The sequence below is a fragment of the Neovison vison genome, chromosome 2, assembly GCF_020171115.1.
Source record: "Neovison vison isolate M4711 chromosome 2, ASM_NN_V1, whole genome shotgun sequence".
NCBI lineage: Eukaryota > Metazoa > Chordata > Mammalia > Carnivora > Mustelidae > Neogale > Neogale vison.
The window spans coordinates 44,443,506-44,471,394 of NC_058092.1; the positions used below are offsets into that span (position 1 = coordinate 44,443,506).

General features: G+C 51.3%; 1 protein-coding gene across 1 annotated transcript in view; it reads right to left on the reverse strand.

The window, feature by feature from the left end:
- Nucleotides 1-1,286: 1,286 nt before the first annotated feature.
- Nucleotides 1,287-27,889, reverse strand: part of DHCR24 (24-dehydrocholesterol reductase) — a 29,994-nt gene continuing 3,391 nt past the window's right edge. Inside the window, exons 2-9 of the mRNA XM_044238321.1 lie at nt 27,471-27,626; nt 19,096-19,201; nt 18,290-18,408; nt 16,137-16,400; nt 11,329-11,472; nt 5,198-5,395; nt 4,772-4,950; nt 1,287-4,006 (exon numbers count right to left, since the gene is read on the reverse strand). Of these exons, the coding sequence (XP_044094256.1) occupies nt 3,853-4,006; nt 4,772-4,950; nt 5,198-5,395; nt 11,329-11,472; nt 16,137-16,400; nt 18,290-18,408; nt 19,096-19,201; nt 27,471-27,626 (1,320 nt within the window). The 3' untranslated portion in view covers nt 1,287-3,852. The remainder of the gene's footprint in view (nt 4,007-4,771; nt 4,951-5,197; nt 5,396-11,328; nt 11,473-16,136; nt 16,401-18,289; nt 18,409-19,095; nt 19,202-27,470; nt 27,627-27,889) is intronic.

Below are 27,889 nucleotides of genomic sequence, written 5' to 3' on the forward strand. Positions count from 1 at the left end.
CACGGGTCTGTTTAGGCAAGAGGGGCTCTGGTGGAGGGAGAGGCCCTGAGTCAGAGCCCAACGCTCCGTGCCTCCCTTCTCAGCAGATCATGCCGTGAACCCTGACCTCCCGCTACAGGTGAGGCCCAGCCGTGGGGGCTCATTGCACCATGCCCAGAGCTGGAGCCACTGTCTCAGCTGGGGCTGGCTAAGGCTCATTCCAGACTTCTGTGCTTCGAGGTGAGATACAGCTCTGTGCCCTTGTTGAATTCCATAACAGCATCCACGTGACCTTCAGGCGAATCACTTGACCTTCCTAGAGCTTCGCTTTGTCGCTTGTAAAATGGGGGTGTAAGCCAACCTGCTTCTGGTAGAGGATGAAGATTCGATACGAGATGGTGTGTCGTGTGATATGTAAGGCTTAAGATACTAATTTTATTTCAAGGAACGTTAAAGGTTTTTTCCCCTTTCAAGGAGAGTTCACAAAAATCCCAATTTGTGAGCCCGAACGACCAGAAGGGTCCTGAAGTGTTCTTCTAAACTTAGGGTGGGACTCTCATGTCACACGTATTTTAGGAAAATGTCTGTCGTGTGTATCCACGTGTACGAACCTTAGTTCTTCTATCTCGGCTTTTAGGCCTGACAACCAACTCGGGTGACTTTAGGAGTCCTAGCAAACACTCCCCAGCAGTAGTCACTCCGCTACAAAGCTCGTATTTCTTGCTCCTGGAACAGACCGGGCTGGGGGTCAGGTGATGAGCAGCTTTACTCCTTCCAACGAGTGACCCTACCAAAGCCTATGGCCCGGTTGTCACCGGCATCCAGCTGAGGGCAAGTGCCCAAACCTCATGTGGGAGGTCTTTCCCAATTCTGTTCACGTCTCCTGAAGACAGGAGACACCTGAGTGCGGGGGAGGCTGGGGAATGCCGTTCTGGCAGCTTGAAGGAGGTGGTTTAGTGACCACGTGGACAAGCCAGGGCGACAGCTCCTGATGACCACAAGCAATGCCCTAAGAAGCTGTCCTCTTCCTGAGCTACCACCACCCCTCACCTGGGCCTTCTCATGGGTCCCCTGGCTTCTAGTGGGATCCCACTTCCACCTATACCAGGGTCACACGGACCAACAGCAGAAGTCCCAAAACGGGGAAGACTGACCATAATCTCGCCCCACCAAAGCTGGCCCTCCCCTGTGCCACCTTTCAGCGCTTGACCATTGGCATGCAGATCCAGAGCGGGGAACCCACTGGCAGTGAAGTCCATGCCTGACTTCATGTTGTGGTCCCCCAAACAGGAAACGACAAAGGCTGGTTTCCAGGTCACACTTTTATTTTTACAGAAGCAGCAGCCGTGCAGCCATGGGGACGTGTGTTCTGGACAGCAGGCACGGCTCCTGCACTGCCAAGAGCCTGCCAGGGGATGCTCGGGCCCTTCTCCTTGGTCCCCAGGGTCATGGGAAACGTAAAAACCACACACCATGCACTGCCGCACGTATCCCCCACCCCTTCCCCTTCTGTAATAGCTAAGGAAAGGATACATCCTTCCGGCAGAAGAGACTGGCTGCAATTCGGGTTCTACAGAAGACCCACGTGCAGCCAGAGGAACTCGGGGCTCTGGAGGGAAAAGGCCTATTTCTTTACTTCGCACACACACTCACCCCGGAGCCAAGTTTCACTCCCCATGAAACTACCGCACGGACGGACAGGGATAGGGCCGGCTACGGGACGAAGTCTGTCGTGTGGCCCACCATGCTTGGGGGTCGGCCCATCGGGGCACCAGATGACGGGAACAGAACATAAACCTGAGGCTGCTGTGATCCCGAGACCTTCCCTTCCAAGCCCCAGTTTCCGGGTGAGGTCTGTGACGGGCAGGATTTTGGTTCTTCTAGGACTAAGGGCGATAGAAGCTGTAAGCAGCTCTGGCTACCCTCCCAGTGGCTTAAGGAGGGGGCCCTCTGGCAGAATGCCAGGGCCTTCCGGGCTGGGCCCCTCTGCTCGGGCTAACCATTCCTCCACAAGAAGCAGGATCATCAGTTTAGCGTCGAGTGAGAAGCGCAGGAGCCCACCGGGAGGGCAAAGGCCAGAATTCACGCGCTCTGCAGACAAGCTGGAGAATGAGGTTTCTTACTTGTTTTTCTCATGCCCCCTCCAGAGGCCAAATGGGTAAGGGGAGGAGAGAGGGGGGTTCCTTTGCCTTCTGAGTGCCACGAATGTGCCCAGCACTCACAGGACCACACAGGGACGCCTGGCAGGGTGCTGGGCCCACGGGGGTATGGCCAAGAACCGTCAGGGAAAGCCTGGCTCTGTCGGGATTCTGGCAACCGGCAGTGACAGGACGGACCCTTTCCTGAGAGCCACGGGTGCACTTCTCCCAGAGTGTGGGGAGAGCTGGCCTTGGACTGAAGGAAGGACCTCATGTGAGACACAACCCCCGTATCCACGTGGAGGGTGGGTGAGGGGCTGCAGCTCGGAGATGACTCGCCCACGGTCGCCCAGCTTGCTGACAAGACAGCGGGGACAGAGCCTCCCCGTGCACAGCTCACGCGTGCTCTCTCTCAGCATGTCCTGCCAGGCAGAGTTCACTCCATCCTTGCTCCCTACTCGACCTACTCGACCTGGGTCCTCCGTGGAGGCCGGGCTGTTCTTCAGATGAACTCGCAGAACCAAACAGGCTTTCACAAGTCGGGGAGGACCTAGGGAGGCTCCCTTCCTCCTGGAAGGGAAACGGGGCTAATTTTCTCTGAGCTTAGGATTTGTAAGGCACTGAAATCAACTACAGCTGAGGGCGGGGGAGAACCAAGGAGGAGTGGTTGGAGAAATCAAGCTGCTGGTCTTTCCTCTGGGCCCCACAGTGAGAATCTGCACCAAGTCTCCATCTACTTGCTTGGTGGGGTCCACCCGCCACCCCCCACTGCATGCCGCAGAGCAGCGTAGAGGCACCCCCCTTGCCCCCGTAACTAGGCAGGCTCTGGGGACTGGAAGAGGCACGGAGGGTTGGGGAGCCAAGGACGGGCGCGGGTGCTCCGGCCCCAGTTCAGAGCGGGAGCCATTCCGCCTGGGTTGGGACAGGAGCCAGCCCTGAAACGTCTTCTCCGAGGACATGGTCCTCGCTGAGACATGGGTGACGGCTGGGGTGGGTGTGCAAGCCTGAGCCGGAAGGAGGAAGGGGCAGGGTGTCACCAAGGACGGCAGAGCGAACTTTGGACAGGGACCTGGCTTTGGCACAGCACACTGTGGGCCTGCCTGCCCTGTCTGTTGCCCTCTGGAGACCCGGGAGAGAGAGAGAGGCACCTTCCTTCCTTCTCTCTGTGAGGGGTGCTCCTGGCCGGCTGAAGCAACAGCGGGGGCAACTCTGGACCGTCCTATTCACCCTGCCAACCAAATCTGGGCCCAGATGACCTCATACGGGGCCCTCCTGGAGTTGACACTGAACCCACAGCTCGCCAGGCAGACATGGTGCTGAGTAGGAGGCCACAGCTGGCACAGTGGAATCCTCAGGGTTCCTGGTCAGACGGCCACCAGTCCTGGATGTTCACAGCTGGTCGGCAGGCAGGCACTGTGACCCCGTTTCAACAGATGGGCAGATGGGTTCGGAGGGGCTGGGTGACCCGGCCAGAGTCACACAGCTCACGAGGGGCTGAAATGGAAACTGGACTTAGCAACATCTGACTCCAGAGCCCACGTCCTTTGCCCTCCACTCGGCTGCCCCTGGGAGCTGGAGCTAGCCATCGGGGCAGTCCGGGTGGGATTTCTGGAAGGGGTTCTTTCTGGAAGCATGGATCTGGGAGAGTAGCCAAGCTTGAGTGAAGAGAAGATGCCTCCTGGACCTGGGGACAGGGCCCCCCAACATGTCTGTCTATTTCCGGGCGGGCCCCTGCTCAGTGCCTGGCGGCCTTGCAGATCTTGTCGTACACTTCTGGGAAGGCATCCTGGCAACCGAGGCGCTCCCGCAGCCGGTGGTATAGGGAGCCGTCAAACATCTCCCAGAACTCCTCCCGGCTCATGTAGCAGTCGGCATACAGCATCTGGAACCTGGGAAACACAGGAGGGTGAGGCTGCTCAGAGGGGAAGGGGCCCAAGAGGCCCCCACTGGGTCCCTGACGGGCTGCAGGAAGAGCTCATGGAGGATTTCCCGTTTACCCCCTGCTGCCCAGGTGGGGTGGGGACGGGCAGGAGTGCTTGCCCCCACATCCATCACCCCCAAACTTTGATCAAAGCTCTGTGCTGTCCGTTGCCCTCCACTGCTCAGGAGTCTCGGCATTCGGTCACCGTGGACTTGGGGCTTTCACAGACCTGGAATCATACAGTACTCCTTTCTCCTGGTTTTTTCAGTCCACATAACTATTCTGAGATGTGTCCACCTTAAGTCCATCAGGGGTTTGTTCCAGGCTGGTTTCGGAGCTATGCTGTCCTGGGCCTCTGTGTGTGTGTGGCTTTCAGTCACCGCTCCCTCCCTCCTTCACTGTGCTCTTCCACTCCGAGCAACAGCCCAGAACCTACCTAAAACCACATCACCATGTGCCCTGAAGCACGGAGCAGTGGTCCTGGGGCTCTGTGCCAAGCACCTGGGGGATGCTGGCATCCTCATGGGAGGGGTGCAAGGAAAGGGGTGAGAAATCCCACCTGCAGACTTCCATTGGGTGTTTTCCCAAACCAGAGGGTGACTGGGGCTCCACAGTCCCTCGGCAACCAGCAGGCCTGGCTCCAGGGGTGCCTGCCTTGACCTTCCTCTACACCCCCAGCAGCAGAGCCCTGGTGGGGCGGCCTGGGAAGCATGCCACGCTCGGGGCCACTCACCCATGCACGCTTCGGACGAACTTCTCTAACTGCCGCATGCAGGACCTGGCTTCAAAGTGTTTCACACGTGGTTCCCCGTAGGCTCCAATGTCAACATAGAGCTCGGCCTCGTCTCCCTTGGGGTGCACCAGGCCCGGCTGGCTGGGCAGGATGAACGGGCACAGCCAGATGGGGTAGACCTGGGTAGACCAGAGAGAGAGGGGCATTGGTGCATTTCCTGCAACAGGGGCCAGGGTCAGGGCAGGCCCATTCCACCCTTACCCAGGGACCCCTCCCTTTGTCTGCCCACTGCTTCACTCCCAATCCCCGAGGCTATGGCTGACAGCAGCAGCCCCCCACGCCTTCTCTCCTTTCAGGGCCATCACAGGACAGGCCCATTTTACAGCCAGGAACACTGAGGTCCAGGGCGTCCCGCCCCCTGCTCACGTGGATGTCACTGTGGAAGGTGTGCACTGCCTGCGACAGGCATTTCATGGGCACCAGCATGTCCTGGACCACGTGGTGCTGCTCGTACAGCTTGCGCAGGGTCTCGCCTTGGGTCAGCTTCAGGAGCGAGATCTTGGGAGGCACCATCCATCCAAAGAGGTAGCGGAAGACAGGGTTGTTGCCAAAGGGGATGATGTCCTGAAAGACAAAGGTTGGCGGTGGAGAGAAGGGCCAGCAGGGCCGAGAGTCCCGTGGGCCAGGGCTCAGGTCCTCGCTCAGGGCTCCATGTGCACTCCTGTGTGGAGGGGAACATGGTGCCCAGGACTGGCCCAGCTGGGTCTGGGTTTGAGTCTCAGCTCTGGCCTTTACCTGCTGCGATGACCTTGGGCTAGTGACTTATTAACCTCTTTGGGCTTAGTTTCCTTATCTGTAAAATGGGACTGGAGGGAATAACGAAATACTGCCTAGAAGGCCTGTAGCCCAGTGCTAGGAGCAAAATAAGATCACTGTAATTGTGCTATGGAGGTCAGGGTGACTGGCACACAGAAGGCACTTCGTCAGTGGCTGAGAAATAAATGTTACTGAATGAGAAGAGCAATTATGGGAGAGCTTAAGCAATTCCCCTAAAGTCACAGCCAAGGGCTGCTCTTATGGACGGGGGCAGGGTGGGGGAGGAGGTCTGGCTCAGGGTCAGCCACTGGCCCACTGGTTCACAGTATCTCCCGAGGGGCCCCCTCGACTCCTGTGTAAAATGTGACGGCTCCCCACCTCTCCATGCGCAAAAACAAACTCTCTGTCATCTTTCAAGGGCAAGCTTGACGGCTGGCCTCCAACTCCAGGCAGAACAACCCACTTCTCTCCCATGCCTGTGGCCCTTCACAGCCTGCCTGCCTCCTCCAACTCAGCTTCCCCAGAGACCCTGCTAAGCAGAGGCTGTCTTCCTCTTCTGTGCTCAACCCACCACCAGGAAGGAGCCCCCTCCCTCAGCACTGCTTCCGACAATGCCCTGTGCCGCCCACCAGCTGGCCACCCTGCCCCGACAGCGCAGACTTCGGGTCCCTTAAGTCACTATCCTCCTCCCCTGCTCCAAGCTTGTCTTTTGGAATATAAAGGAATGCTCTTGGCTTCAAGAGGGCTACCCCATTCTTTTTTTTTTTTTTTTTCTTAAAGAGGAGTGACCTTTTTTTGTTTTAAGATTTCATTTATTTATTTCAGATAGAGAAAGCGAGCACCTGCGCATGAGCTGGGGAAGGAGCAGAGGGAGAGAGAGGAGCAGATTCTGTGCTGAGTGCAGGGCCAGATGTGAGGCTCCATCTGACGACCCAGAGACCAGGACCCCGGCTGAAATCGAGGGTCAGATGCTCCACCGACTGAACCACCTAGGTGCCCCCGAGGACATTCCTTTATTCATTAAATAATTACGAGGTGCCTATGAGGTCTGGTATGAGGTTCCATGCTGAGTGCTGGGGATACCAAAATAACCGAGACATGGTCCCTATCCCTGTCCTGAGGAGTTGAAGAGACAGGCCACACACAGGACTACAGTGGGGGAAGAGCTAGGACAAACAGACGCAGGGCCCAGATCAGACTAGGGGTCGGGGTGGCTTCCCAAAGGAACCCAGGTACTAAGCTTTGCAAGCCGAGTGACCCTCCCTCCTCTCCCCTGGGACGAGCTCTCCAACTGGCAGCACACTCCTACAAGGGAGGGACCCCTCTGCGCCTGGCCCTGCCTGGCTCTGCGATCCAGGACGCAGAGCACGGACGCTGGCACATGACCTGAGGACACTGTGTAGCTCGGCTTTTATTGTTTCCTTGCTTGTTTTTGGAATAGCCACACACACCCACAGTAGAAATCCCAGCCATCCAAAGGTCAGGCCTCCTCTCACATCCTCCCCATGTACCCCCTAGTCCTGACCCCACTTCATTCTTCCCCAACTCAACTTCTGTCCCCTCCCCAGAGGCAGCCATTGTTAGGAATGACCTGTGTCCCTTCCTAGAGACACTCGCTGCGTTGATGCGCGGGTGGGCGTAGAGACTGACAGCTCACAAGCGGCGGCATCTCACAGCCTTGTGCTTCTTCCCTCCTCCTGTGCCTCGATGCACAGCCAGCCAGCACACGCTTGGTCATGGGTGCCACCCCTGCTCTGCGGGGACCCACACACCACAGCTCCCGGGACAAATCTGGTCCACGAATAAAGCCCTGCTAGGACACAGTCATGCCCCCGCATTTCCGTGCTGTCTGTGGCTGCTTCCAGGCTGCAAGGGCAGAGTGGCCTCTGGAGAGACCTCATGGACCACAAATCCCTAACGGTCATTTGGCCCTTTCCAGTGTGCTGATCATTGCCCTCCTGTGTGGATGGACCCCGCTGATTTAATCAGTTCTGTACGGATAAGCATTTAGAGGATTTCCAGACCATTCCACTGAGTATCCTTTCTACATGTGTCTTAGCCTAAATTCCTAGAAGTGGAAAATTCTGGTTCAAACCCTGTACGCCATTTTAATAGGTTATCTCAAGAACGGGTGACAGGGCACATGTCCCATACGACACCAGGGGGCGCTGTTTCCCCACGCCCAGGCCAAGCAGTGTTGTCAAACTTCTGCCCCGTGGCCACCCTGCAGGTGAAAACTGGGACTTGGGCAGTTTTGTTTGGCTTGGCTTTAATGGAGTGAGACCAGTCATCTCTCTCACGTTTAAAAGCCATTTATATTTTTCTCTTTAAAACAGTTGTTACCCAGAAGTATCAGCTAGAACCATTCCTTTTCCAGAATCTCAACTCAGAAAAGTTCAAGCGTTTAACAGTGAGCCCCGCCCTCCTCCTTTCGCTCCTGTCTGCCCCATGATTCGTCCCTCTGCCTCTGAGTGACCTCAGGCCCTGTGTCCCTGGCTTCAGTTCCAGTCTCTTGCTCTCGTCTGCCTTTGCCGTTTACCTGTGTCCAGTCTGCTCTGCTCTGTGGGATCCCATGACAGATCCAGGGGGCCTAGCCCGAGCCAGGACCCCACGCCCCAAAGGCAGGCCCCATGGCAATGGCAGTCGAAGAAACCTGAACCACCAAGAACCCTATCTAACACTTCCTCCTGGTGCTACTTCCCTGTATTAGCCAACCACTTATGCTGGCTGGAAAGGAGGATGTAAAAGGGAAGGGAAAGAGGGGGCTGCCCAGAGTCCTCTTTCTCTTCAGTCCTTCCTTACCCACCAGTAAGCCACACTAGAGTGCTGGTAGAATGTGAATGTTGCCAGGAAGGGAGATAAACACATCTGAGGTAGTTTCGTGCAGCATCTCCACTGGGTCACTAGGAATGAAACACAGTCATGTGAAGAGCTCAAGACTCCCTATAATTCTATTGAAGGGATGAACAGTAAATTCGTTCCAATAATTTAAATTATTTTCTTGGGGGGGCACCTGGGTGGCTCAGTGGGTTGAGCCTCTGCCTTTAGGTCAGGCCATGATTCCAGGGTCCTGGGATCGAGCCCTGCATCCGTCTTTCTGCTCAGCAGGGAGCCTGCTTCCCCCGGCCCTCTCTCTGCCTGCCTCTCTGCCTACCTGTGATCTCTGTCTGTCAAATAAATAAATAAAATCTTTAAAAAAAATTATTTTCTTTACTTAGAACATTAAATAGCAAATTTAAGAGGGACCCTGGTAGTATCTTTGACAGTACTCTTTCCCTGCTTTTTGCACTGGGCCCTGCAGATCACGTGGCTGGCCTTGACACCCACATACTGCTGATTAACTGAACTGGGTGAAGGCAGGCCTGGCCCCGGAGTGACAGGATTGGATGAGAGGTTCAGCACCTGTGGCTGATTAAAGGGTGGATTCAGCACGGAGGAACCAGGGTGGAGGGCTGCCTGAGGGAGGAGGAGTTCACCTCTGGGGACGGGAGAAACTCTACTGTGGTGGATGCTGTGGTGCTCCGCCCGGATGCCCTGTGTGCAAATCTCAGTTTTAAGACACCCATCCTACCAGATTCTTCCTTTCACCTCGGGCAGGACAGCCAGTGCTTCGCGGCACATAAAAAGAAGACAAACCTCATTATGAATCCTAGCTCTGTGGTTAAGAAAAAAAAACACCAATTCTTACTCCTGAAACCAATACTACACTATAATGTTAACTAACTCGAATTAGAAAAAAACAACAAAACACTCAGAAATGCTTTGCTACTCCTTTCTTCAAAGAGGTGGAGCGTGATTTGCCTCGCCCTGATGCGGGCTGTACTTGCTCTAACAAGCGGTGGGTGGCGGGGCTGGAGGAATGTGAGGAGACAGGCCCTGTAAGGCATTGGGGCTCCTCCTCGGTCTCTCTCCTGGACGGCTCCCGCTGCCCTGTCCTGAGGACACTCGAGCAGCCCACATGGCGAGGAACAGAGGCCTCTTGTTAACAACCGTGTGAGAGAACCTTCTGGAAAATAGATCATCCCCTCGCAAGCCTCCGGATGACACTGGACTACAGCCCTGAGCTGGAGCCACCCACATTAGCTCCCCGCCCGCCCCGCCCAATCCCTGACAATCAGAAAACTGTGAGATAACAAAATAATAAAAAGAAACAGTTGTTTCAATCCTCTCACTTTGGGATAGTTCATTATGCAGCAAGTTATAATTACACTTGATCTCTTTCTGAGTTGTGTTACTTTGGACAACCTAAGCCTCAGGTTTCCCCATCTGTAAAATGGAAAAGAACAAGGACCCACCCTCCTGGGGCTGTTAGGAAGTTTGAGATAATGCGCGTATGTTTGGCGTAACAGCTAACATGTAAAGCGAAGACTGTGTCCTATCGTTACCCTTCCCATGTTCTTCTCGGGGTCCCTTGCTGGTCCTCTTTCTTTTCCTGTCCCCTAAATCATCTTCTTGCTCCTGACAAAAGCACACCTCCCACAATCCTAGCACTGCTCTTGGCAAGCACAGAGAGGGAACCAGGTCTTTTGCATTTGGCAAAATGCCCACCACTGACAGTAGCCAAGGGAGCTCACCTGGGGGAGGGGGGTGGGTCCCGAGCTCCCAGGTGCTGATGAGCCCTCCACCCCCAACTCCTCCAACCCCTCACCACAGCCCCACCACTTTGGCCTGTGAGACATGGTCCAGAGTTAGGACAGATCATCTTCTCCTAGGAGACAGCCAGCTCTAACTCCTTCATGCCCGTCAGCCCTGTTTAACCTGGTCATCACAGCTTCTAGGTGCCCAGTGACCTACCGTGATGCAACACGTCTTACTTTGACTCCACCTGGCCCTGTCCCCTTATCTCCTCAGCTGTCCTCTATGTCCTTGTGGTGTGAATCAGCAAAGCCCCTCTATCCTCAGTCTCTTCGCTTGACATTGTCTCCGTCTGCCTGCTCTTAGCTGGGCCCTGGCTGGGCCCTGTAGGTCTCACCGCCATCATTTCCTCTCCCACGACCGTCTGGGGTGGGTGGAGGCGGGGGGCGGGGCGGCTCCTCCTGCTACCTCCTCGCTGCTTCCGGCTTGCTGTTCCTCTCCTCAGCAACTTTGGTGCAAGTCACACAACATGACCAATGCATTAAATACCACTAAATGGTACACTTTAAAAGGTTACTTCTAGGTTACAGGACATAGAAAAAAAAGAACCCAGGTAGCTTCGTTGAGGACCCATGCTCTGGCTCTTCCTCTGCCTGGCTCATCCCCCCACCCCCGCCCCCACCATGTTCAGGTCCCTGCGCACAAGTCACCCCCAGAGAGGCCTTCTCTGTCGCCCCTCTTTAAAATGTCACTGCACCTCACCCCTCCACGCATAACAGCAAATTCTTGCTCACCTTTCAAGGCCAAGCTCGACGGCCACCTCTGACCTTAGACAGAACGAGCCACCTCCCCTTCTGGTTCCTGTGGCCCATCACTGTGTCAGGGCGTGTCGGCTTGGTCAGGCTACTGCACCTCAAGGGCAGAGCACATGTGTGTGCGCCCCAGCACCTGGCCCGCGCCCCAGCATGGAGCAGCCGCTCTGGGACAGGCTGCTGTGTCCACGTGAAGGCGGTCTGCTCCCCTCAGAGGGAGAGGACTGTGGTGTCATGTCCACGGGCACTCCCGGTCCTCGGGCCACAGCTGATCTTGCCCTCAGGGAGGGAGTGCGGCCACAGTGCCAGCTGCCCTGGTTCCCTGCCCAGCCGGCTGGGAAACCCGAGCCTCACCTGGAGCTCCCAGAAGATGCTGCGCGTGTGGCGGTGGTAGTAGTGTCTCAAGGGAATGTACTCCAGGCCCTCCCGGTTCGTCTTCAGGTAGTTCTCCACGTGCTTGAAGAACCAGGGCTTGTAGTAGTTGCCAATGCTGTTCAGCTGAAATAACAGAGGGCGTGGTGTCAGCCCACAGACGAGGGCCGGACGCCGTCGGGCCAGAACGGTGATACCCGGCTTCGGTTCAGCACCCCTGGCCTTTCCAAAGCTCTTGTGTCTGTCACCACCCTTGGGAGTCCTGAGAGCCCGGGGAGGCTGGGCACCACGGGTACTCTCTCACAGAGAGAGAGAGAGGTGTGCCCAGGGCTGGCAGCTGCCAAAGGTCTAGAGAGCTCAGCCACCCCTCCCCCTCAGGGACAGAACCCAGAGGGACACCTCCCCTCCCACCCCCCTCACCAGGTCCCGTGGCCAGCAACACTAACTGACATGGCACTTCCCCTGCCGAGACCAAACCCCACGACCCTCTGGGTGCCGTCTCCGGGCAGGCGGCTCCCCCACCCGCAGAGGAAGCTAATGCTTCCTGGCACCAGGCCCCCCGGCTTCCATTGCCTAAATCTGATAATGAGACAGCCTTCAGTCCCAAACGGTTCAGGACTTCACCTGCTGGGGGCCCCGGCCTGACTTAGCCTCTCCGGGCCTCAGGGTCCTCTGCATGGAACGAATTCCGGGCAGGTGCCTTTGAAGAGAGAGGCAGAGCTCCAAAGCTGGGGCCAGACCCTGGCCCCTGTCACCCACTGGCTCTGTGATCTGGGGCCGGTCACTCTCTTAGCCTCTCGTTTCACATAGAAAATGGCAATAAAACTATAGACTTCGGGGGAGGGATTCTGTGCCTATCAGAACTCACACACACACGCTGCAGACACTCAGGCCCCACGTCAGACCACCTTCCTGGGGGTGGGAGAGGCTCCCGAGTTTGATGGGGCAGGTGAGGTCACACCCAGCTGGGCAGCAGCACAGGGTGAAGTGGGAGCCGAGGGCAGCAGCCACGTGGCAGAGGCCGGATGCTGCTGCGGAACCGTTGGGGAGGTAAAGGCAGGGCAGAGGCAAGATGAGCTTTCCCAGCGTAGCTCATGGAGGAGACTAATCACGCCAACACGCTCCTTCACGGGCCGGCACTGGGCACTGTGTCCCTTTCATAACCTTGCAAGTCAGAACTGTCCTTGTCTCCCCAAGGAGGAGGAGGCGGAGAACCATCAGGGTTGAAGAGAGCGCCCGAGGCCACACGGCTGCCAAGGGGCAGGGCAAGGACTCGAGCCTGTTCCACGCTGCACAACGAGGCCAGGGCTGGGCAGCGGGGAAGCTGAACCATGCGCTCTGGAATGTGAGCATTATTAAAACAAAAAACAAAGAACAATCACTATTTTCTCCCGATTCCAAAAACAAAGTAAACGCCTCGTCGGAACTTCAAATGCTGCAGAAATACGCAACTTGGCAGGAGAGACCTTGCAGTCTCGTGCTCCAGCGAAACTACTAACACCGGTGTGTACCCAGGAGGTTTTCGTTTCTGTGTGTTCACATGGTTTTATAAACATGGGATCGTCCTGCGCAGTTTGCGGACTCACTTGTCCTACAACACACGGGGCTGGTGCTGGGCAGGCCACTCTGAGTGCTGCTTTCAGTACTGGCAAAATGGAGCTATTCCCAGCCCTGGAGTGGCTGCAGAGACCAGAAAAGTCGACGAGGAAGGTGCCCACCATGACGCATACCCCCTAGGCACAGCGGTCAGTTCCCAGCCCTCTCCCTGTACCCTCCCCCAGGAGCCTTTGGCCCCATCTCAGGGAACAACACTCCAGCCCCTCTGGGTGTCCCCTCCTGCAGCAGGCCACTACGCTGGCAGGAATGTGGGGCCACGAGGTGCCAGGAAGCTGGGCGAAAGAGCCTGTTGGTGCAAGTCTGTTTGAGCGTGGCTAGCTTGGCAGAGCAAAGGACACTGTGTGCTGGCCTCTGCCCGCTGGTACAAGGACAGTGAAACCCAACAGGAGCAGAGTCACCTGATCTAACCCTGGGGGAGGGGGGACTGGCTGCACACCTGGCTGTGGCATCAGCTGCATAACGGAATCGAGGCTGGGGCGTACCTGGGTTTAGGCGCTCCCCGTGCTCCTTGGACTCAGTAGGAACCTTCATACCGACAAGCCCAGGAGATGCTAAAGAACCCAGATCGTGCGTCTCCCCCAGGGCTCGGGTCCGCTGTGGCAGCCAGGTGGCCCCGTGAGCTGCAGGTCCAGCCTGGGCACTCAGGGAGCATGCCACTCCTTAGCTCTGGGCCTCGCCTATACATGGGAGTGGGCTGCCTCCCCCAGCGGCTCCTCTGGGCCTGCAGAGGGCCCATCCCAGGGCCGGACACACTGGACAATTTCTGAGCAGCCCCCCACAAGAGGGCTGTTTGGAAGACATGCTCCTCAAATGAGCTGTCCATACGTCTAATGCATCTGCCACTCTCTTCCCCCAGTCCTGTTCCTGATGGGTGTCAGGACACTTTGTACAAGTCTGCAGCCTGGGCACCCAGCCCCTCTCCCACTGATACCAGGTGAACCTTGGAGTGAGACCTTGGTCTTTTAGGGCAATAAGGGAATTGGTTACGGTGTTCCAACGTTTAACAATTTATAGAAACCCTGCTGCCCAACTATAACCTTAGGCAGCAGCTAATAGAGCCAAGAGGTCCCCAAAGAGCCAGTACAGTGGGGAAGGAGTACAGGGAGTGGCCCCTCTAAGGGAAAGACATCTGTACTAGATGTCCTTCCCAGGCAACCAGGTGCTAGGTGACCCGCACTGACGCCTCAGCCTGGGTCAGGCAGAGCCAGGGCCTGGGGTGTGACTCGGCACAGGGGCTCTGTATCCATGTCCAGTATTTCTGCTCCTGCTCCAGGATCCCCACCCTCCAGCCCCCACCACAGTGCCCCACCAGGACAGGTCCTCAGTCAGTGCCTGTGACCGCGGCTGGGTTATAGAAGCTGATGTGCCAGGGAACTAACACTGACCTAGGGGTCAAGACCTGTCCCCCGCTAGCTGTTGAGTGCTCAGGGAAGTCTCCTCCCCGTCCTGGCCTTGTTTCCTTATTTAGAGATGGCACTGTACCAGACAATTTTCAAGTCCTTTACAACTGTAGAAGGTTTTAAGAATACAGGTATAGATCAAGAGCCTTAAGAGTACCTAGTCTTTGACGTACTTTAAGACATTACTCCAATTATAGACAAAAGATGTTCATGGCCACCTTAATTAAAACAAGGAAAGACTGGGGTGCCTGGGTGGCTCAGTCGGTTAAGCTTCCGACTCTTGGTTTCGGCGGAGGTCATGATCCTGATGTCATGAGATTCAGCCCCGCACTGGGCTCTGTGCTGGGCATGGAGCCTGCTCAAGATTCTCCCTCTCTCTCTCCCTCTGACCCCACCTTGCCATTCGCTCTCTCTATAAAAATAAAGAAAAGAAAAAGCAAAGACTAGAAGCAACTTGTATTTCCAACTACAGGGCCATGGTTTTGTAAATGCTAGGGCATTCGCTCAACACAGTGCTCTGCAGTCATTAACTGACAATTTTGAAGACCACGTAAACCTGTGGGGAGATGCGGACCACCCTCGACCGGAAAATGCAAATTTGAACAGCCAAAGACAAACAAATGGAAAAAAAGCATGTAAAGAGATGCTCAAACCTCAAAGGTGACCTGAGAACCGCAAAGAAAACACGATGCTATTTTTAACCCTATCAGATTGGCAAAAATGAAGGAGTGATCGTATGCAGCACTGGCAAGAATGTGGGAGAAACGCACTCTCCCATGCTGTCGCGGGATGTGGGCAGAAGCACCACTGTTCTGAAGGGCTGTTTGGGGGTCACTCTTGGGTGCGCACCATGCTCCGATCCTTAAGGCAGGAATTCCAATTTTTGCACTCAGTCCTACAGATGTGCTTGCCCAAGAGGCCAAGGATGGATGTCAGAGAATCTTCAACGCAATCTTATTTCTAAGAGTGAAACATCTGAGGCAAGATCAATGATTGTCAGGAAGCAGCGGGTTAGGTCAGTTATACAAAGGCCAACACGAGACACGTGGGAGGAGAAGAGGGCGTGCCCACACGTGCACACACACACCCTGAGGAATGTGCCGTTACAGGCGACTACTCTGGGGGTGAGCCTGGGGGAAGGGACCCACTTTAACTTTTCCCTTATGTATTTCAAGGTTGTGACACTACTTTCATCATTTAAAAACTTCCACGTATGCCCTGAAAAGAGAGGAAATAAATACACCCAAGAGCCAGCCTTGGGTCATGTTTGCCGGTACAGTCTTCTCTCCGGTCTCAAGACTCAGGTATACTTGCCAAGTCCCGCATAAACACAAATTCTTTCACATGAGAGGAAAAAGCTGCTACTAAAAATTATACCCAACAAAGAAGTGTCCACCTAGATTCTGAGGCCTCAAATCCATTATGCAAACCTTGGTCCTGTCATCTCGTGGAAGTATACAGCACCTCTCAGGGCCTCAGTTTCCTCATGTATAAAATGGGGTTGCCGCAGGGATCAAAGTTTACACCTACCAAGAAGCACACATGTATCTGGCAGACCTTCAGTGCAGAGTCAATGGATTCTTCCATCCCCGTCTAAGACAGCTCTGACTGTAGATCCTGGGCCCCAACCCCGGATGGGCCGACTGAGCCCACCACCTTAAAGAACATGGCTTCCAGGCAGGGGCAGGGTGGGGGAACAGGCTCAGCCCCAGCACCCCCCAGGCCTTCCTCCTCCCCAGGCCTTGGCCCTTGGCTGGAGACGCCCTGGCCTACCTTGCTGGGCTCTGCCTCGTCTGTCATGACCCCGGTCATGATGACAGCCTCATCCAGGGAGTAGAGCAGCCCTTCCACGAAGTGATTCTCCTGCCGCTGGGATTCCTGGGTGAACTTGTCGCAGATAGCCTCCAGGCCCCGCACCGGCTCAAACCGCAGCCTGACGTACTTCTTGGCGGGGATGATGCGGATCTCGGCGGCCACCAGGAAGCCCAGGGTCCCACAGGACCACGGCACGGCGTAGAACAGGTCTGAGTTCTCTGACTAGGAGGCAGAGCCAACACATGCTGAGAGCCTGCACCTCCGGGCCCCGCAGTGGGACGCACAGTCAAGGGAGCTGCAGAGACCCCAAGGGCCCCAGCTTACTTCCTGCCCTGTCACTGGCTTGTGTAAACCCTAGCAAGGAACTTCAGAAACAGGACTTTCTGGGCCTGTGTTCCCTCTGCAGCTTCAACTGTCCTCTGGACCAAGGATGCTCACGGAAAGGGCAGCCTCTCCCCTCCACCCAGGTACAGTCCCCGGACCCCAGGCCACCCAGGAAAAGGCCAGGACCAGCACTGCCCGAAGGGCCAAAAACGGGGGATGAAGGGCCAAGGGTCCCAGGCCGGGCTAAGAAAAGAGCTTTCTGAGGGTCAAGGTCAGTTGGGGACATTAGATAGGCCATTACTAAAACTTATAAGCCTTTTACAGTTCATTAGCTGTGGCATCCTCCCCCTTTCCCCTAAGCCCAGGGAGAGCACTAACATTTCCACATGAACAGTAAGGAAAGTGAGGCTCTAAGAGGTGACATGGCTCCCCCTAAGCGTCCCAGAAGTCTGCACAGAGAGGCCAAGGCTCAGGTAAGGTCACCTAACTCCCGACCCAGCATTCTTCCTGCAAGACCTCATCTGATTCCACAATCTGTTTCTAACCTTATCGTTTCTTGTTCTGGTATTTGTCTTAGAGACAGACAGCCAGCTTTTCATCTGGCCATTCTCATTTAGGTTCTGTAGATCTAACAAAGCTCGTTTTGGAAAAGTCCAGCCTCCCCTGGCCTTTCCCCAAGAGGATAGTCCGCTGTGGTCTCTGTTCACGCTGCACACCTTGGTGTGGCTGCAGTGGAGTGCAGGGGTGGGAGTGGGGGACTGGAGCCAGGAAGCTCTGCAGCAGGCTGGCAAAAGTCTCCGGAACAGCAGACGCGGACCATCTGGGCCCCCCTGCCTGACCACACTGCCGGAGAGGAGTAATAAGTGGGTGACTGCCAGGTGCCCAGCTCTGTGTTAGGGGCATTTGGCATCTCCTTTCTCCCTGACAGTACGTTTGTCAGATGAGGAAAATGGGCCTCAGGGAAGGGATGTCACACATGAATGTTGTCTCCTTTCTCTGCTGGGAATAAACAGGTCAGAAGGCGGGGCCCAGGCAAGGGTTTAGGAAAACGTGCCGAATCCCTGTGAATCTTGAATGGGGGTCTCTCTTGTCTGAGACCCAGGCTCTCAAGCCTGCCCTGGGCTCTCTTCTGTGAGACCAACCACCCTGGTGGCTCTCTAAAACATCTTCTTGCAAAGAGTGACTCTGTACCTGCCACCCAGGGGCCCTTTAGCTATGCTCAGAAATCTGAGTTTGTTTCTATACTGTCCCACTCATTAGGGTAAAATGCCTTACATGTTTGCATCCCCCTTTGGGCAGCAGAATTATCATTTGTTTCTCCAAAACTGCCCCTCTTCCTGCTTTGAGTTACATTTCCCAATGCTTGGCATAGAACTCTGTGGCTCACACCTGATATGCCTGAGAGAGGCAGACTGCTGTAATAAATGTCTGAGGGCATTGATCTGGAAGCCTAATTATTTGGGTTTGAATCCCAGCTGTGTGGATTTCGTAGCTGTGTGATCTTGGGCAGGTTTATTAACGTCTCTGTGTTTTAACTTCCTATCTCTAAAATAATAGAACCTCATAAAGTTATTCAAGGATTAAATAGCTTAACATACAGAAGCATTTACAACAGTATCTGAGCACATATAAGGGGCTATATCAATCTTTGTTGTTATTATGGATACAGACCCCAACCGAACAGGTGTGTTTGAAAGGAAACATCCCCAAGGTCCCTACCTACCCAGCCCCAGGATCCTTGATGCCCAAGGCAGGTTGGTGGGGTTGTCCCCTATCTCTGAACTCACCGGTGTGCATCGCACAAAGCTTCCATCAGCCAGGACCAGCTCATAGGCTGTGCAGATGTGTTGGAACAGGCCGTATTTGTGGGATGATGACTCGATGCCTGTGCCCATGATCAAGCCCCCTGCAGAGATATGCGTGTTAGCCAAGCAGAGCCATGGGGTGCAAGGTTGGGGGGGGAGTCGGGTAAAGGAGCTGGGATTGCTCACAGCAGGAGGAATGTGTGACAGGGCCAGGGCGGGTCACCTGGGGTAGATTTCCATCTCTATAGATCTGGAGAGCAAGAGAGGGAAGGAGGCGCTCAGACAGGAGCCTGGTGGCTTCCCTGAGGTAGGAGGGCCGGTGAGAGAGCATGTCAAGGGTACTCACACCCTCACCTCTAGCCAGAACCCGCCTCAATGCCCGCGTGCATTCATCTTAACACAGACCTTGATGAAATGGGGTTTGGCGGGGGGAGGGGGGACAGGAAGCTGTGTCCTGTGGGAACAGTTCCAGGAACTGTAAGTGTTCCCCCTAGAGAAGGAAAGGCACTGGGGACCATGAATCCTGTGGAAAGAGAGACAGACTAGACTTATTCTGTGTGTTCCTTAAGGCAGAAATGGGAGTAATGGACATATGTCACTGGATGCAGATTCGCACCAGAGAGGTGCTGCCTGAGGTCAGAAAGGCAGGCAGCCTATGCCCTGTCTTTGGAGATGGGTGAGCAGAGACAGTAACTTCTGTCACAGAGGGAACAGCGGCGGCCCTCACACTGACAGGAGGTGGGCCACAGTGCCTCAGCTCTGACCCTCGGCCCATCTTGAGTCCTCACCCACTGTGAGGTCATCGAGCTCGGGCAACACAGGCAGCGTCCAGCCAATGGAGGTCAGCAGGGCGGTCACCTGGCCCATGGTCACCAAGGGCTCCACACGGACAATCTGTTGACACAAGAAGAGAGACCCTGGGTCACTGGGAGGCAGCCGGGGCTACTGGGGGCCTCTTCACACAGAAGGAGTCACCCCAGATCTTCCCACACGATCACGCAGGATTCCTATGTGCTCCTTGCAGCCTCTTGCTAGAACACGACACTGCCTTTCATTATAGTGAATGCGGTTTCCGGTGCTGAGTCTGCTAGTGTTTGACCTTGTTCTTTCAAGTATCTTTACACTTAATACTTAGTTTATGTCTCTTCCAGACTATTGAAGAAATACTCTCTTATTGTTGACATACATGAAGTCATCATCCTACTTCTTCCTGTCATCATAGCGGTCAGTGTTAATGCTGGAGTGTCCTTACGTTCAGGTTCTTTCCATCCATGCCTAAATTGTTATTCTGTATGTTGTAATATAGCACACACATATATACATACACACATAAATTCGAGCACACATATGCATACCTTTCTGCTTTGCTTTGTAAAATTCAACCCCATGACCATATCCCTCACCACGGAATGTACCTGGAAGCCACAACTTTTAATGGACACTTCCATGTGCCAACACGTGGACTTCCACTCCTAGCTAACACCGAGCAACAGGGACTCCATTCCTCTTGCTGCCCGAAAACAAGTAACTGACAAAATGAAACAAGAATTTTCAACATAGCGGGCATCAGGCAATGTAGTTAATGACCGCTAAGAGACAGGAAACAAATGAGGGGAGCTCTGTGAGCGCCTGGGCTGATTCCCCGGAGTCAGGCAGTGCAGGGATCCTGGAAAGGCAGGGGAGCCCAGAGGGCTCTGGGAGGAGTGCAGCAGCAGACCACGGTGAACAGAGTTTGCAGGACAGAACACTGGGGAGGAGAGACCTGAACAGAGAGAACTCAAACACTGCAAAGGATGCCCACCAAGCATTCAGTGGAACACCGGCTGGAGTGTACATTGAAGCCAAGGCCAGGGGAAGGGTCACAGGGAACAGGGTCAGGGGCTCACCCAGGGAAGGAAAGACTATCTATTCTCACATGCCAGACTGGAAAACCTCTTGGTTCACAAGGCAATGGGTAGAGTATGATCTTGCCTCAGCAACGGGGAATAACTACCCCTAGATTAGACATTCCTCTGACCTCACCTGAAAAATCAAGACCCAACAGGACCAGACTATTTCCCAGTAACAGAGCTGTGTCCCAGAACAAAGCTCAAGAAGATTTATAGAATACAAAAATATCCAGCACCCAACAAGATAAAATTCACAATGTCTAGCATCTAATCAAAGTTTCCCAGGAATGCAAGGCAGGAACAGTTGACTCATAACAAGGAGGAAAATCGATCTGTTTTGGTAAAATTTTTAAAATTTATTTTGATAAAATAGGCCCAAATTTGACAGAGATATTAAAATTAGCCAACAAGAACATTAAAATAATCATTATAAACCCATAGTTATATGACTACATTCCCCATATTCAAAAAGGTAAGTGGAGACATTAAAGTAAGATAGTAAAAAGCATCATTAAGATAGTACAAAGAGGGGCACCTGGGTGGCTCAGTGGGTTAAAGCCTCTGCCTTCGGCTCAGGTCATGATCTCAGGGTCCTGGGATTGAGCCCCACATTGGGCTCTCCACCCAGCAAAGAGCCTGCTTCCCCACTCTCTCTCTCTGCCTGCCTCTCTGCCTACTTGTGATCTCTGTCTGTCAAATAAATAAATAAAAATCTAAAAAAAAAAAAAAGATAGTAAAAAGATCCTAATTAAACTTCCAGAAATAAAAACAGCATCTGAAAGACACACTAGCTGGGATCAACCTCGCAGGAGGAAAGAGCAGTGCACCCAAGCACATAGCAACTGAAACTCTCCTAAAGGAGACACACAGAGAAAGAAAAAAATGTTTACAATTTTTACAGGCTATCCGTGATCTGAGCTGTGGAACAATTCCAAGAGGTCTCATATGTGTGTGACAGTCCTCAAAGGAGAGAGAGCAGGGGGCAAAAAAATACTTGAAGAAATAATGACCCCACATTTTCCAAATGCGATGCAAAGTATAATGAATCCCAAGCACAAGAATTAGGAAAAAATGATACCAAGGCACATCATGATAAAATTGCTCAAAACTAATGATAAAATCTTAGAAGCAGCCAAAGGGACAGAAGACACGTTACATACAGAGGAACAAAGATAAGGATGAGAGGTTTCTTTATGGAAAAACGCAGGAAAGAAGACAGTGAAGCATCTTTAAAGTACAGGGGGAAAACCCCGTCAACCTGGAATTTCATACCCAGTGAACACAGTTCTCAAAAACGAAGGCAAGCTCAAATGCATTAGGATAGATTATCAAAAAGCCAAACAGACAAAAACCCAGAAAATAAGTGGAAGTGAAGATGTGGAGAAATTAAAACCCCCGTGTCCTGTTGGTGGGAGTATAAAATGGTCCACCTGCTGTGGAAAATGGTGTGGTGGATCCTCAAGACAGATTACACACAGAACTACCACATGGTCCAGCAATTCCACTCAGGCATATATACCTCAAAGAACTGAAGGCAGGGCTCAAAAAGGTATTCATACATCCACGTTCCCAGGAGCACTATTCACAACAGCTAAAACATGGGAACAACTCAATGTCCGCCCACAGATGAATGGATAAGCAAAATGTGGTACATACACACAATGGAATATTGTTTCACCTTAAAAAGGAAGGAAATTCTGTAATATGCTATCACATGGATGAACTCTGAAGCTATTAAGCAAAGTAAGATAGGCACAAAAAACCAAATACTGTAGGATTCCACTTAGAGAATACTTAGGATGTTCAGAATCATAAAGACAGAATCTGTAATGGTGGTTGCCCAGGATGGGGATGAGAGGAGAATGGAGAATTATAGTTTAATAGATATGGAGTTTCAGTTTTACAAAATGAAAAGAGCTATGGGAACAGATGGTGGGGAAGGTTGCACAGCACTGTGAATGTATTTAATACTAAGAAATGTGCACTTAAAAATGGTTAAGATGACTGGGAAGCCTGGCTGGCTCGGTTGGTGGAGCATGTGACTTTGATCTCGGGGTCATGAGTTCAAATCCCATGCTGGGCGTGGAGCCTACTTTAAAAGAAAGGTTAAGATGAGAAATTTCATGTTACATGTAGTCTCTCAAAATAAAAGTTGGAAAAGATATGGAGGCAAAAAAATAAATGTTTTCAGACATTTAATAGCTAAAAGATTCATCCCTAGCAAAATCGCCATACAAGAAATGTCACAAGAGTCCCTTCAGGCAGAAGGAAAACAAAACCAGATGGAAATACAAATCCACACAAGAGAATGAAGAAATGGTAACTACATAGGTAAGTACATAAGATTTTTTATTATTTATATATCCTTAAAAGATATTGGACTATCAAATAATAATGCACTGTGTGGTTTACAACATATAAAACTGTGACAAAAATAGGACAAAGGTCGGGAGGAAAGAACAGGAAATATATTACTGTAAGATTCTTAAAATATACATGACATAGCATGCTACCACTTGAAGGTAGACTGTGATAAGTGAAATGCAAACTATAAATCCTAAAACAACTGCTAAAAGAACAAAACAAAGTCCCAGCTAACCAGCCACCAAAGAGCTAAAATAGGATTTTGAAAATTACTTAGTAATGCAAAAGAAGACAGAAAAAAAGAAAAAGGGAACAAAGCACAAAGGGGCAAATAGAAAACAAAGAACAGGGGTGCCTGGGTGGCTCCATTGATTAGGCATCCAACTCCTTTTTTAAAAAAAGATTTTATTTGAGGACGGGAGGAGGGAGAAGGAGACTCTCTGCTAAGCAGAAAGCCCGAATGTGGGGTCCAGGATCCCAGGACCCTGAGATCATGACCTGAGCTAAAGGCAGAGGATTAACCCACTGAGCCACCCAGGCGCCCCAAGCATCCAGCTCTTGATCTCTGCCCAGGTCTTAATCTCAGGGTCTGGCATGCTGGGCTCCCAACTGGGTGTGGCGCCTACTTTAAGACAACAGAACAAGGTGACAGATTTGAGCCAAACCGTTTTGATAACAACATTAAATGTAAATGTGTGTGTTTTTTTTTGTTTGTTTGAGTGTGAACAGGAGCGGGGGTGCAGAAAGAGAGGGAGAGACTCTCAAGCAGACTCTGCGCTGAGCGTGGAGCCTGACATGGGGCTGGGTCTCACGACCCTGAGATCAGAACCTGAGCCAAAATCAAGAATTGGACGCTCAACCGACTGAGCCACCCAGCTGCCCCTGGAAATGGTTTTAACATCTTGATTAAAAGGCAGAGATTGTCAGATTGTATTAAAAAGCAATACCTAAGCATATGCTGCCTACAAGAAACAATGTAAAGGTACACCATACCACCACTAGTTGAAAGATAGCTGGAGTGGCTTTATTAATAATATCAGACAAAGTAGATTTCATAGCGAAGAAGATAACTAGGAATGAAACCAGTCATTTCATAATGGTAAAGGGATTCATCAAGAGGACATAAAAATCCTAAACATTTACATACCTCTTAACAGAGCCACAAAAGACATGCAGCAAAACCAGATGGCGCTACAAAAGAAATCAATCCACAATCACAGGCAGAGATTTCAATACCTCTTTCTTAAAAAAAAAAAAAAAAAAAGTATGTATATATATATGTGTGTGTGTGTGTGTGTATGTATATATACATATATATATATTTTTTAAAGATTTTATTTATTTATTTGACAGACAGAGATCACAAGTAGGCAGAGAGGCAGGCAGAGAGGCAGGCAGAGAGAGAGAGAGGAGGAAGCAGGCTCCCTGCTGAGCAGAGAGCCCGATGCGGGGCTCGATCCCAGGATCCTGGGATCATGACCTGAGCTGAAAGCAGAAGCTTTAACCCAATGAGCCACCCAGGCGCCCCTAAAATATATTTTTAATGATTTTTACTTATTTATTTGACAGAGAGACATACAGTGAGAGAGGGAACACAAGCAGGGAGAGTAGGAGAGGGAGAAGCTGGCTCCCCGCTGAGCAGGGAGCCTCATGCAGGGCTCGATCTCAGGACCCTGGGATCATGACCTGAGTGGAAGGCAGATGTTTAATGACCGAACCACCCAGACAGCCCTCAATACCTCTTTCAATCATTGACAGAACAGAGAGAAAATCTTTTACCAACCACCTTAACCATAGCGGACATTTATAGAACACACCATCCCAAAACAGCAGAATATGCATTTTTAAAAAAATGCACATGGAACATTTACCAAGACAGACCATATTCTGGGCCATAAAATAAGTCTCAGTAAGTATGTTTTCTAACAATAACTGAATTAAATTAGAAATCGGCAATACAAAGATCTCTGGAAAATTCTCGAATATTTGGAAACTGAATAACATGCTTCTAAATAACCAATGGGTGAAAACAATGTCAAAAGGGAAACCAGAAAGAATTATGAACTGAATGGAAATGAAAATGTTCAAAATGTGTGGGATGGTTTTAAAAACAGTGCTTAGGAGGAAATTTACAGCACTAAACACCTATATTAGAAAAAAAGAAAGGCCTAAGTCAATGACCTTAGCTTTCACTTAAAGAACTAGAACAAGAAGAGTAAATTAAATGCAAATCAGTAAAAGAAAGGAATGAACAAAGATAAAAGCAGAAGTCAATGAAATAGAAAATAAACAAAGTAAAAATAGAGAAAAACCAATGAAACCCAAAGCTACTTCTTTGAGAAGATCAGTACAGTTGATTAACCTCTAGCCAGACTGGTCAGGAAGAAAAGAGAGTAGTCACAATTGACCAATATCAGGAATGAAATATGGGACATCACTGTGGGCTTTACAGGTATTCAAAAGACAGTAGGAATATTATGAATGACCTAATATCAATTCATTATACAACCTGAAACAGACAAACACCTGTAGAGACATATAATGCCAAAGCTCACTGAGACGAAACAACTGAAGAGCCACAGGGCTATTTAAGAAATTAATTTATAAATTAATTAATTATAACTTATAAATTAATTTATAAATAAATAAATTAATAAAAACTTGCTCACAAAGAAAACTCCAGGCACAGATGGTTTCACTGGGTAATTCTGCTAAATACTGCAGGAAGAAATGAAACCAATTTTATATAAACTCCTTCAGAAAAATGAAAAGGAAGGAATACTTTCCAATTCATTCTTAGGGATTTATGAATCTACAGTAATCAAGACAGTATGGCACTGGCATACAGGTGGGCAAATACATCAACAGAACAGAAGAGTCCAGAAACAGACCTATAGATATGGACAACTGATTTTTAACAGAGGAGCAGAAGCAATTTGGTAAAGAAGATTATCTCTTCAACAAAAGGGGACAGTAGGAAATCTACAGGCAAAAAAAATGTTTGTCACCCCTATTTCATACCATATGCAAAAATTAACTCAAAATGGATCATGGTCCTAAACACAAAACAGAAAACCATAATACTTCTAGAAGACAACAGAATTAGGGCAAGACATCTTAAAGAAGACATCACAAACATGATCTATGGAAGAAATTACTATACTGCACTCCACCAAAATTAAAAATTTATGGTTTTCAAAAGAGAAGTCAAAAACTGGGAGAAAATATTTGCAAACTGTGTATCTGATGAAGGACTTGTTTCTAGAAATATAGTAAGAAAACAAACCCAAGAAAAAATTTTAGCTTAAGATTTCAACAGGTACTTCACCAAAAAAGATCTACAAGTGGCAAATACGCACATGAAAAGATGCCCAACATCATTAGTCATTAGAAAAATGGAAGTTAAAACCACAATGAGTTACCATTACACACCTATTAGAACGACTCAAATTAAGAAGACTGACCATACCAAGTCTATAATCACGTGGAGCCATGGGAACACCCATGGGAATGTAAAATGCTACAGGCACTTTGGAAAACGATTGAACAGTTTCTTAAAAAGTTAACTGCACACCTGTCATATGATCTAGCTACTTCACTTCCAGTTTTTTACCCCCAAAAGGGAAAAGCCTATGTCCATACAAAGAACGTACATAAATGCTCCCCGCCCCTTTGCTTGTCACAGCCCCGAACTGGAAACAGCCCAAACGTCCATCAGTAAGGTAATGGATAAACAAACTGTGATCTCTGCATACACCAGAACATCACTTTCAGTAAGGCAGCACGTACTTCTGATCCACGCTTCCTCAGAGTAATTATGCTGAGTCAAAGACACCAGACAAAATTAAAAAAAGGGTACATAATGACTCCACTTATATAAAACTTTAAATACAAAACTAGTGATGCAAAGCAGGTCTTTATTTGCCTAGGAATGTGGGCGTGGCAGGGAAGAGACAGGGAAGGGGCCAAACAGGGATTAGCAAGGGCCACAAGGAAACTTTTGGGGGCAACGGGTATGTTCACTGTCTTGGTGGTGTAATGTCCTCACAGCTGCAGACATACGCCAAAGTTTATTACCTGTGCAGAATTGCATACCAAGTGTATGTCAATAACGCTGCTTGGATAAAAAGGAAAGACACAGGGACATTAAGCAACATGGCCAAGGCCTCACATCAAAATGCCAGCATGCGGATATATAGTATCTAATAACTCCTTACCATTAGGATATTGTGCTGTCTTCCGTTAGAAATAAAGGTGTGATAGGAAGGAAGGAAGGAAGGAAGGAAGGAAGGGGGGGGAGAGGGAGGGAGAAGAAGGGGGAGGGAGGAAGGAAAGTTAAGTAGAAGGAAGAAGGAAGGAAGGAAGGAAGGAAGGAAGGAAGGAGTGTAGGTGGAAGGAAGGAGGAAAGAACAGAAGGAAGGAAGGAAGGAGTGACACAATCCCTCTGTGTTGTCCTTGATTTAAATTTATCTCCTTTTTCCTTGTGCCAGGTTTCAAGAAAAATTACTGGATTGGTCAAAGACTATACACATGTGTAAGGCTATTAACAAGTGGGTCCCCAGGAAGCCTGGGAGAAGGCCCACCCTCCCTGTCACCTCCATAGCCCATAGCACACTTCCTTACTGGGAAGGGATAAATAGGTTCCATTTTGTCTCTCATCTTTGCCCATGATTTCCCCATCCCTTCTTACTGGGGAACTGCTGACAACCAACGAGTCTCCCTGAGGCCAGTGTGCCCACCTGGGGGATGGGGCTCTGACTGATCTCTTCCAAAGCTATAAGGTTTTGAAGGAGGGCAGAGCCTTCTGTGGGGCCCGGGGTCCTCTTGGTTACAGTTGTCTCCCTGTGAGTCACCCCCGCCAGGGATAGTGGCCACCTGCTCCCAGAGCCCAGGAATTGGGCCCCTCTCACCTGTTTCTTGGTGTCCACCTCCAGAATGTCCATCAGGTTGATCATGATGTTTTTGTGTGTCTTCTTGTACTTCCCAACCCGCAGCGAGACCGTGAGCCAGCCAGGGCGTCCCGTGCACATGAAGGTCTTGCTGCCCTGCTCCTTCCATTCCCGCACCTGCAACGGAGGGACAGAGGCTTAGCTGGCCCCGGGACGGGGGAGGGGGGGAGCCCCAGGGCAGACTGCAGCCCAGCTTTAAGGGGAGGGAGCTTGGAGGGATGTCCTCACACGTCAACAAACATTTAGAGAGCCCCTGCATCTTGCCGGCCCATGGAAGACCCACAGCCCTTTCCCTCTAGGGAGGCCAACAGAAAGGCTGAGGGGCTGCCCCACTAGTGAGCAGGATGGAAAAGGAGTGAAGATCCAGGATCAAAGTGCTT